General features: G+C 36.7%; 1 protein-coding gene across 2 annotated transcripts; it reads left to right on the top strand.

Annotated features, from left to right (window-relative positions):
* The first annotated feature begins 1161 nt into the window (after positions 1 to 1161).
* On the top strand, positions 1162 to 4752 carry LOC131051903 (zinc finger protein CONSTANS-LIKE 16). Of its 2 annotated transcripts, none has more exons than XM_057986500.2 (4): positions 1162 to 1332; positions 1503 to 2786; positions 3925 to 4161; positions 4490 to 4752. In XM_057986500.2, the coding sequence occupies exons 2-4, from the start codon at positions 1779 to 1781 to the stop codon at positions 4529 to 4531; spliced, it is 1287 nt and encodes a 428-aa protein (XP_057842483.1). In that variant the 5' UTR covers positions 1162 to 1332; positions 1503 to 1778; the 3' UTR covers positions 4532 to 4752. The 2 variants fall into 2 exon arrangements, with proteins under 2 accessions (XP_057842483.1, XP_057842484.1); XM_057986501.2 differs by having other exon boundaries at positions 1420 to 2786.
* The last annotated feature ends 7314 nt before the right edge of the window (positions 4753 to 12066 follow it).

Below are 12066 nucleotides of genomic sequence, written 5' to 3'. Positions count from 1 at the left end.
TGAAAATCGTGTGCAAACTCACTATGGTTTTCAAGTTTGTATCTTTGATATCACTTGTAATAATATTTTTTCGAATTCAATGCAAAAATCAATAAAATCACTAATGATTTGGTGGAGTGATCTCAAATAATAAGAACAATAATAATTAAGCCTCGATATAAAAACTTATGATGGTTTAGAGAGCCTTTCTCTTCTTTATTTATAGACATAATTATGTTGAGACACACTGTTTTATCTTAATTCAATAAACTTAAGAAACAGCTAAATCTAATAAATAAAACTATTAAAATTAATCATATCACAAACATTTATCTTATATACACTTATACAAACAGAATATTAAGATCATAACAAAATTGAAGAACATTAAATATTTGATAACAACTTGAAACATTTCCCCTAAATGAATCCACCAATCACAACCCTCCTTAACTTCAACACTTGCAACCTATGACAAGAATAATTGAGTGAGTACTCTAATCCACACAAAATTCATTTCTATTTAATAAACTTGAACAAAACATACCATGAGAACCTCATTCATACTTGAACTTGACTTAGATACACATATACCTTGTACTCTTACGAGTGATTGGGGTCCCAAGCGACTAATTATAAGTTGTCGTATTTATTTTGTCCCTTGTCATCCAAAAGACCATTTGCAATTCGCGGGTATCAAAACAAAAAGCCGATGACATTTTTTGGCTTTGGCTAATTCTCAGGCTAAACGATAAACAAATTCCATACAGAGCAAAAGAAAATCGTGCCGCAAATGACAGTAGCTTAAAAAAGGGAGATAAAATGGGAATGTGAGTTATATGGATATATCTGGGATGAATGAAAAAAAGTATAAATGAGGGACCCTGGTCCCTGGCCCACCATGTTCGGAAAGGCCAAGGAAGAATCGAAAAAAACATTTTGTCACGGATTCATACGAACGTGACTTTAGCACGTGGGGTGCCACTGCCACCTCGGCATTTAATTATTGTATTCAGATATTACCTGTACGACTTTCAGCCTTCTGGGAGGAAATCTGAGGGAATATATCTGACCCAATCAATGAGCCGTATTTAGGATAATATGTCCATGTGGATCAAAGGCAAGTAGAGTAGCCAATAGAAGCCTCCGTAGGTGTCAGATAAGGGGTAGGCTTCGGACACGTCAGCGGAGAGCGAAAAAGGAAAGAAAAGAAGTGCCGCTGATCCTGTTGGTTCTTGCAAAAGATTCAATTTTTAGGCCGGTTTGAGTGACTTCGATCTGGTGTGGTTCTTGCGAAAGATTTGATTTTCAGGTCCATTGTGAGAGTTGATTTGAGCTAGTCAGTTTGATCAGGTGAGGTCCTTACGAAAGATTTGATCTCTAGGTTTATTGTGAGAGTTAATTTGAGTCAATTTGATCTTGTGAGGTTTTGATTTTTAGGTTCCATTGTGAGAGTTTCTGTGAGTCACTTTGATCTGGTAAGGTTCTTATGAAAGATTTGATCTTTGGGTCCATTATGCCAGGCATCTTTGATTTGTTTTCAGTTGGCGAAGGTTTTAATTCAGAAATTCAAAGCATAGGATATTCGATGTACGCAGGGAAGATACTGTAATTGTAGGTAGTTTTGGAGTTAAAGATCTGAGAAAAGAGAAGTTTTCTGAAAAAATTGTGGCTGGAGAAAGGAAAATTTGTGAAGTGGAAAGATGCTGTAATTGTAGCCAGTTTTGGAGTTAAAGATCTGAGAAAAGAAAAGGCTTTTGAAAAAATTGTGGCTGGATAAAGGAAAAATTGTGAAGTGAATGGAAGAAGTGAAAAGAGGCGGGGAGATGGGAAAGGCCATCAGCGGGCGCAGTGCTCGGCCTTGCGACGGGTGTGGGCGTGAGAGAGCGCGGTGGTATTGTGGTGCAGATGAGGCGTATTTGTGTGATCCTTGCGACAAGTCTGTTCACAGTGCCAACGCCGTTGCTCGCCGCCATGAAAGGGTGAGATTTTATGGCAATCAGGTTCAGGAGCCTTTACTTGAGTTGCTCAGTACTTCAGGTGCCAGCAAGAGGCGGCGAACCAGTCGTCCTCATCCGCAGCTTAAAGCAAAGGTGAAGGAGGAAATGGAGTCTCCATCTGCACCTGTGGTTGTGCCACAGAATCTTCTGCTCGACTCGGACGATCATGATGACGAATTGCTGCCTCAGGTGCCGATCTTTTTGCCTGCTCCTGCTCAACAATTTGGGATTCTTCTGGAGACTCGAACCGAGGATGTCCAGGATGGAGTAAAAATGAAAGTTTGCGATTTCAATTTTTCGTCCTCCAAGGAGACAAATTGTGAGCCTGTGGTTGTACCGGAAAGCGATTTGCACCATTTCTTGGACTCTGAGACTGATCTTTTCGCTCTGGATATTGATATGGACATGGAGAGCATCATTGGCCAGGGTCTGGGAGAAGATGGCTTGGGCGTGCTCAGAGATTTCAATGATTTTGCGAAGGACGTGAAGGAGGAGGAAGATCGATCCGATGATCACGGATTTTCTGACAAAATTGTGAAATTGGAGGAGGCCGAGCCTGATCAGTCCTGGGACACGATCGAGATAAATATTGACTATGATGAGGAGGAAATGGAAGGAGTTAACATGACTCGAACTCCTGACCTGCCCGACGAAAGAGGACATTGTAAGATCGAGCTGGACCTGGGTTCGAATTTTGGTGAGGCTGAGAAAAAGATCTCGCTTAAGCTCAATTATGAAGATGTGTTAATTGCCTGGTCCGATCGGGGCTCGCTTTGGGCTGCCTATGACGATTGTACATCCGACATGGTACGTTTTTTTGCCACTAAATTCAGACAATTTTCATTACATAGCTGTTAAGACACTTCAAAACTTCTATCTACATTAAAATCGACGTTAACTGCTTATAGAATTTTCTACTAGGAAGAACCAAGATCTTCGAAGGTCTAAATTGCAGAATTTTTGTGTTTAGACTTCTCATTTTATTTATAATAAGCACAGAAAAAACATGAAATAATTTGTGCTTAGATTCCTGCAGACAACCGTACAAGATTCTATAATTCATGTACCCCACCTCAGAAAAAGCAGCACACATACTCCGTATACCTTGTCCACGGACATGCCTTTTAATTTACCATGTTCAGAACTTAAGGTTATAAGTTATGGCTATTGAATAACCATTTCTGAAGTGCATGACTACTGTATATATTCATTGCCACTACATTTAATATTTTAGCTTTTCCGAAATTGAGGAGAGCTGTGCGTCGTTTAACCAGTAGGCAAAAGAATTGTGCAAAAGAAATACTTCCAGGACATCTACAATTCTAGGAAAGAAATTAAAACGTACCGTCGTTTAACCTAATTTTAGTCAAGGTTATTTTGAGCTTAGATGTTAATAGTTAAACATGATTGTGGAATCAAGTTTTTGTATCTGACATTTCGAATTATGATGCTGAATATAAAACTCTATATTATGAGAACCATTCACCAAGTTGAAGAACCCACAATATCATTCACAGCTTTTTGTCGATAAACAGTTTCTCCAATAAACAAAACTGAATAGACAGTTTCTCTATGTTTCATTTATTGTCTGCACAATTTATAATGTTGTGACGTTGATCATTGTTGTTTGTGTGAGAATTTTCTATCAATATTTTTAATCATATTTTGTGATATTTAATATAATAATAACCACCATTCTTAATCTGAAGAATAAGATTTTGACAGTTCATAATGATTATTACACTGTATCTCTACTATACTTCTGAATTTAACGGCCTAAAATTTAATGGAAAGGATATACATTACAATATCGACTTCAAGCACGTTGTGCTTTTTCTTGATAAACAGTTTCTCCAAGAACAAATCTGGATAGACAGTTTCTCTAAACCCTAATAATATAGCTTTATTCATCGTCTAACCAGTTTTTATGCCTGTTTTGGTGCAGGCTGGATATCAGAGTAATCTTGAGGTGGGTGTTGTTCCAGACCTGGGCTTGAACGGTGGGCATGTTGGAGGAATGGTGGGAATGATCAACTGTGGAGGAGAACAAGAGTCGCGCAGGCATGGAGGAAGAGAAGCTCGGGTTCTAAGGTACAGAGAAAAGCGCCGCACAAGGCTATTTTCCAAGAAAATCAGATACGAAGTACGTAAGCTCAATGCAGAAAAGCGACCAAGAATGAAGGTATTATTCACTCTTCATATTATTTTCTGTTACAAAATATTCTATATTTTATTATTTTTTTCTTTCTAATATGTTTCATCATTAATGTTTTATATTTATCATTTGCATTTTTATGATCTATCATAAGAATAAAAGAAATAGTTAAGATATACAATACTTCTCAACAAATTTGAATATGTATTCTGCTATTGTCTGTAGTCTTCAGCTTATTTTAATGGTTTGATATGGTTCTGCTAATGTCTGTAATCTTATATAGAGACTAATGATGAAGTTCTGCTATTGTCTGTAACCTTATATAGAAGCTAATGATTATATTCTGTTGTTTCAGGGTCGATTTGTGAAGAGAACATCCGACATGACATCTGATTAAGGAAGCAGCCTTCAACCACTGCTAACAGTAGGAAAAAAATTGTAAAAAAAAATTAAAAAATCTCTCAGACTTACATTTTATCTCCAGTCTAGAGTTGGAAAATGTAATATATGATACTCCATTGTATGCGAACTTACACCTAATCGAGAATTAACGTGTAAGATATATTGCTCTATATTTTGTTGCATTTTTTAATTCATCCATCGATCAATTTTGAGAGAGCTAGAATTAGATATGAGGTTGTGCAAATGTCTCCAAAAAACAAATGTGTTTTTAGCTAACACTCTGTAATACCATTTTGTTTTATTTAGAGATTGTAAATATTTACTTTGGTATTGTATGTAAAAACATTGAAATTTACAGTATAAGGTGAAAATTGATTTTTTTGGAATATCTTTTTGAAAAGTGATACATTTGACACTATATATCTAAGTGATAGTATAGATAATGATTTATGATGATGGAACTAACCAAACTACAAATAATAACTTACTAGAGTGTCACAACAAAATATATCAAATAAAACAGAAAAAACATTCAATGCAATATTATTGAGGTGATGGATCTAAACCTAATTCTATTTGAAGGCAATAATACTCTTAAAATTGATCAAATATTATATCTATTTTGACACAATATATATTAAGCATAATTACTTGTTAAGCTTTCACTTTCGAAACACCCAGATGACATTAAGTATTTACAACTTTGGCACATGTAGGAGGATGCTTGTAAAGGTTGTAGAATTTAACTTCACACCTATCAATTGCATTTTTTCATGAGTTATTCTTTAAAATAATTCACTTGCCTTGCCAATGCTTCCACATTTTGCATACATGTCTACCAAGGTAGTTGAGATAGCTTACAATGAATAGATTTGATCACGATCATTGATATGTCTTCTTTGTTAGAGTCAGGGTTATGGTTTGATTTAGAATCATGGTTAGGGTTAGTGTTAAGGTCAGGGGAACATAATAATATATAGACAAGTTTTTTTAGTATTTGATAGAGAGTGAATATGTACATGAGAAAACATGTAGCACAATATGTTTTTTAATTTTATAAATAGTGTTATATTTTGTAGATTTGGAATAGGCAATTTTTTTAGCATGTCATTTTTCTAACTATTTCATTATCAACTCATAGTTTTGGTTTACCAATTTAAACAAGAGATTTTTCATTGATCAAATATTTATGACTATTTTATAATTCTTTATAATTTTTAATTCAATGGAGATGTTGTGCACACATGATAGTACATCCCTTTTTCTCTCACATTAGTTGTAAGTTCACATATCTTGGTAGTTTACCTTATAAATACCCAATTTTAGCTCATTGTTGAGAAAGTTTTTTGCACATGTATCTCCAAATAGAATAACAGTATTATTTCATATTGATCTTCTATTTGTGTTTTATTTTATTATCTTCCTTGTTTTTTATTAATATTTTTGTAGGTTTAAATATTCATAGGTATTAACTTATTGTCACATTAAATAATTGCTTTCTAAAATCTAAAATAAAGATAACAAAGAATCTTTACATAGAAAAAAATACACAATTATATTGAGATGAAGAATTGAAAAGTAATATTACTAAGTAAAAGAATTTATAATCATTTGTATTCTATAAAGGCACAATTATTCATAATTAAATAAATAGAACCATATCAAAACTAAAAATATAAATATTTTCTATATTTTTATATAATTGTGATCCCAAAATTAATAAAATTAGTTGAAAATTATTATTTTTAATAAACTTTCACTTAATTATTGCTTTTACGTTCATGTCTTGTAAACTTTCATTGAGTTTTTGAACTAACAAACATTTTTTTAAATGTTTTTTTTTTTGTCTTAATGCACTTATGATATTCACATAAATACTGTGGACTTGATCAATATGATGGAAAATATTGCATCTTTTGTTTAGTTTATTTTATAGATAATAAATAAATTAGATAGGTTTAAAAGATAAAATAACGTTGGTTACCTTCTTGTAAATCAATTTAGTTAGTTTTATATGGCCCGGGAACCTTGGATTTATAAGCCAATGAAATGTAATGTAAAAAATGATGAAGGGGACTCCCCTTACACACCTAGACACATGATTTATTACACTTGATAAAGACAAATTCTAAAATGTATATAGTTAAGTTAAAGCTATCATTTACATTCATTCATATAAAAAATAGCTCAATAACATACAAATATATGGATTGAGGGGGACTAAAAAAATATTATCGAATGCCTTCTAGGAAATTCCCCCCCCCCTCATGGACAATTAAAAGTTGGATCGATGATGCCGAATCCTTTCTTTCCAACTTTGAAAATGTTAAAATTTTCCATGCGTTTAGGGAAGCAAATGCATCGGCCGATTATTTTGCCAATGAAGGAGTCAAGCTCACTGGCCAGCGGATGTGGCACTCCTATAATGATTTAGAATTGGATGTTAAAGCTTTACTTGGTTATGATGTCACACATGGAAAAGTTGTCGTTTCAAAAAATGATTAGGTGGATCAGAGAAGGGTATTGTTTCATCATTCATTACATTGACGATGCTTTAATTACCTTTACAAGTTGCAAGGAGTGGCACGTTTTATGGGTGCATTGGTTTTGTTGTAGGATTTCTGCTAAGTTTATCTGCTCTTCTATTGCGAACAAAGAAGTCTGTGAAAAAATAGGGGAAAGTAGGAAGAGGGTGGAGCCTAAAAGCTGTGAAAAGCACCAGAAAAACCATAAGGTATGGAGGCAAATTGATAGAGGAGGTCTGAAACCTTTCCTTGAGAAACTTCATGGTGTTAACCCTGACATTGTGAAGTATTTTGTGAAGAATTGGAAGGAGGAAGGGATCATTCTCTCTGGAAGAAAAGTGATAATTAATGAGGTCTTATTGGGAAAGTTACTGGCCTTTCCATAGAGGGGATAAAGTAATTTCATGACAGAAAGATCTATGATGAAGCGGTTATCAATTTTTTGAAAACCGACGAGGAAAGGGAAGCACTTGTTAAACTTTTGAACAATTATTTTAAGGTCGGTACCATTAAGAAGCTCTGGAGGGAGGTACTAAAGGTATTAATAGAATACATTGCAGTGGATAACATATTCACCAGAGTCTACGACTACCATTTCATCCTCCTCAACCACTTCCTGTAAAAGGTGAGGGTTTCTTTCCCCTACTATTTGTTGTGCTCTCTAAAAAAATGTATTCTGGAACACCGTAAAAGCCCTAGGAATTTCCATGTCCTACATGTTGGTCTCATTCAGCTCATTCATGAGTACTTTGCAAATATGCCTGCCCCATCTAATCCGATTTTGATCCCGGACTCAGAAGGGTATGCCACTAAAACTAGTGTGTCTGAGGGTAATTTTGATTGGGATTCTTATTGGATAGAAGAAATTAATCTCCCCTCTAAGAAGGCACCTAAGAAATCCCCATTAAGTAGGCCTTCGAGTAAAAGAGAACTCTCTATGAAAACCCTTTCCAAAGCTAAAAAGAAGGTGAAGGCCCCTCCTAAGTATAAGTAGGTTTCTTACTCTAAGGACTTGTCAGAAGATTCCTTCGATACATCTAATCCCTCTGAAGGATCCCACTCTTCTCACCCTGCCATTGATAAAGAGAATAGGCCTAGATTCCTTAGAGACCTCAAACATGAAGACCATTACTTTAAACCGGAAAGGGAATTTCCAAATTATATCTTGGCAATTGCCAGAAATGGCACAATCGACCTCTGTAGGGTTTTAAAATGGGTCTTTCATGAAATTAATGACATTAACCTGAAGAACGGGGTGGTGTCTAGAAAACTAGATGATTTGATAGAAAAAGGGCAACCTCAAAATGTTGAAGGGGCAGTATGGACTGAAGAAGAGAAGTTGTCAATGGCAAAGTGTCTTCAAAGAACCATGGAACTTATGGAAAAGATGAAAAAAGAAAATGAGAAAAAGACCATGTAGCTTGAAGGGGAAATTGATAAAATCGGGGAAACAATGAACGCCATTATGAAGCAAAGCCATAAGATTGTGAAGAACTCTGCGACCACTATGAATACGCTAGTGCATAAGTTGGACAAGTCCCAACAGGGTTCCCTGATCATGGACAAGTGCCAAAAAGAGAAGTCTTGTCCCTCCAAGAGAACCAGAGCCAACCTGAAGAGAAAGGCGAAGTCTTCCACTCAAGAGTTCCAGGACCTGAAGAAGGCGGCCCAAGAGATGAACATTCTGGAAACTGAGATAGCTGAGACTTTAAAGTCTTTAGGTTAATTTTTCTTTGGTTTTAGCTTTTGTAGTCTTTTGGTTTGGTTTGATGTCCTTTTGTCTATTTGACATCTTTTTTGTTATGGTGAACTTTAAATGTTTATTTTATTTTAGCTTGTAACTCTATGGTTTCGGATCCTTGTAAAACCCGCTTTTTCCCTAATAAAAAACAAGAAACAAAATTCAAAAAGATTACAATGTTTCTAACCACTTCATACCTTCAAAATTGTAAACCTCCCTGCCTTCACATGCTCATGGGTTCACTCCTCTTTTAAAAATATGATTTTAACTTCATTTTAAAACTCTCATGGTTACCTTGAACACCACCAACACACTTGAAAATTAATTGTTCTCTTTCCTATATTCCTCTCCTCTTGGCAAGTTGATTTACTACTCTTTTCTTAGGTAATCCTCTATACCTACCTGCAATTTATTTCTCCAACCTTTATGTTGTAGATTGTAGCTCCTTAACACTATTAAAGGATACAATTATTAGAGATTAGAACCTTTGTGAGGCATCAAAAAGAGATACCCAAATCTACTCTTTCATTTCTCTTCGAATTTATTTTGAAATCCTTTGTATATGCTTGAAATTCCTCATTAAATGTTTCTAAATATGGCACCCAAGCTTTCTCCACCATATGCAATACCTTTTTATTTTAGACTACTTTGTAAAATAAATAAAAATAGAACAAATTCATGCTCGTTCAATATTTGAAGAGTCATTAATTTTTTTTTTCAAAATTCAATAGCATTTCCTCCCATTTTGAGCACCCAAATTGAAAGAATAAGGGGTAAGTGCACAAAGATGGTGGTCAGAAAAGTGGACACACCAAAAAAAAAACATGAAAACACCAAAACGCGCATGGGATATATCAAATTTAAAGAACCCCGTACGCGTTTAGGCTTGTTTTGTCGAGCCTAACCAAAGCTAAACCGCGTGTGCGGTTTAAAACATACTAACCACGTACGCAATTTAAAGCATACTAACCGCGTATGCGGTTTAAAAACTAAAACTGCGTACGCGGTTCTGTCTATCAATAAAATGCAATTCACTTACATTCCATTAGGTTTTTCAATAGGCTTATATTGTCAGGATGTTTGAGAGTGGTTCCAGATCTCTAAGAGTTATAATGTAAATTCTAGTTTTTTGAGTATTCTTATAAATTTCAGACTTAGTCAAATTTCAGTATTCAGCATGCTCATATCAGCATTATGTCTCTCATCTCTTCCCTACATTCCCCCTCTCTCTTCCTTAACCCCTACCTTTTTGTCTCTTAGGCATCTCCCTCTCTACTTTCTTCTCTCTCCCGGGAATCTCTCCGTCTCTTTCTCATCTCCTTCACCCTCTTTCTCTCTTTCATATATCCCTCTCTTTCTCCCCCTCTCTCAAATATCTCTATCTCTCACTCTCTCCCCATCTCTTAAGTGTCTCTCTCTCTCTCATTCTCTCCCTCTCCCCCCTCCCTTTCTCTTCCTATGTCAAGTATTTCTTTCCCTCTAACTCTCTTCATCTCTCCCCCTCTCGCTCCATCTCTCTCTCTCTCTCTCTCTCTCTCTCTCTCTCTCTCTCTCTCTCTCTCTCTCTCTCTCTCTCTCTCTCTCTCTCTCTCTCTCTCTCTCTCTCTCTCTCTCTCTCTCATTCTTTCTCTCTTAAGTCTCTCTCCCTATCTGCCTCTATCTCTCTATCTCACTCTCCTCCTCTATCAAGTGTATCTCTTTCCCACTCTCTCCCTACCTCCCTACCTCCCTTTCTATTTTTCACTTAAGTCTCTCTCTCTCTCTCTCTGAAGTCTCTCCCTCTCATCCTTGTTCTCTCTATCTCCCTCTCTCCCTCTCTCCTTCTCTCAGGTCTCTCTCTCTCTCTCTCTCTCTCTCTCTCTCTCTCTCTCTCTCTCTCTCTCTCTCTCTCTCTCTCTCTCCTCCTCTCTTAGGTGTATCTCTCTCCCATTGCCTCCCTCTCCTCCCCCTCTTTCCCTCTCTAGGGTCAAAAGGTATTCTCAGGGGTCATATGGTATCTAGGGATCCATGCATGTGTCCTAAGAGGTCATAGGACACCATATGACCCATAATGACACATAAGAGGTCATATGGAGTCCTAAGGGGTCACAAGACACCATATGACCCCTTAGCACACCATACGACCCATAATGACACCAAATGATATCCTAAGGGGTCATAAAACACTATATGACCTCTTAGGACACCATACGACCCATAATGACACCATATGGAGTCCTAAGGGGTCAAATAGTGTCCTAAGGGGTCGTAGAAGACCATATGACCCCTTAGGACACCATATGACCCCTAATGACACCATATGGTGTCCTAAGTGGTCATAAGGTGTCCTAGGGGTCATATGACAACATAAGACACATAACGATACCATATGGTGTCCTAATGGCTCATAGGACACCATATGACCCTTAGAACACAATACGGCCCCTAACAACATCTAAGGGTCATATGGTATCCTAAGGGGTCATATGACACTATATGATCCATTAGAACACCATAGGACCTATAATGATGCCAAATAGTATCCTAAGGGGTCATAGAACACCATATGACCCTTTAGGGCACCATATGGTGTTGTTATGGGTAGTATGGTATCTTGAGGGGTCATATGGCATCCTATGACCCCTTAGGACACCATATGGTGTCGTTATGGGTCGTATGGTATCTTAAGGGGTCATATGGTGTCCTAAGGGGTCATTGGACACCATATGACCTCTTAGGAAACAATATGACCTCTAATGACACCTAAGGGATCATATGGTGTCCTAAGAGGTCATAGAAAACCATATGACCCTTTAGGACATCATACAACCCATAACAACACCATATGGAGTCCTAAGGGATCATATGGTGTCCTAAGGGATCATAGAAGACCATGTGACCCGTTAGGACACCATATGACCCACAACGACACGTAAGAGGTCATATGGAGTCCTAAGGGGTCATAAGACACCATATGACCCTTTAGCACACCATACAACCCATAATGACACCAAATGGTGTCCTAAGGGGTCATAAAACACTATATGACCTTTTAGAACACCATACGATCCATAATGACACCATATGGAGTCCTAAGGGGTCAAATAGTGTCCTAACGGGTCGTAGGAGACCATATGACCCCTAATGACACCATATGGTGTCCTAAGTGGTCATAAGGTGTCCTAGGGGTCATATGACAATATAAGACACATAACAATACCATATGGTATCCTAATGGCTCATAGAACGCCATATGACCCTTAGAACACAATACGACCCCTAACA

The sequence above is a fragment of the Cryptomeria japonica genome, chromosome 3 (assembly GCF_030272615.1).
Source record: "Cryptomeria japonica chromosome 3, Sugi_1.0, whole genome shotgun sequence".
Taxonomy (NCBI): Eukaryota; Viridiplantae; Streptophyta; class Pinopsida; order Cupressales; family Cupressaceae; genus Cryptomeria; species Cryptomeria japonica.
This window is presented reverse-complemented; position numbering and strand designations above follow the sequence as displayed.

Coding starts and splice junctions, on each gene's coding strand:
- LOC131051903 (XM_057986500.2), top strand. CDS start 1,779: ATGGAAGAAGTGAAAAGAGGCGGGGAGATGGGAAAGGCCATCAGCGGG. Junction 2,787..3,924: donor ACGATTGTACATCCGACATG/GTACGTTTTTTT, acceptor GTTTTGGTGCAG/GCTGGATATCAGAGTAATCT. Junction 4,162..4,489: donor AAAAGCGACCAAGAATGAAG/GTATTATTCACT, acceptor CTGTTGTTTCAG/GGTCGATTTGTGAAGAGAAC.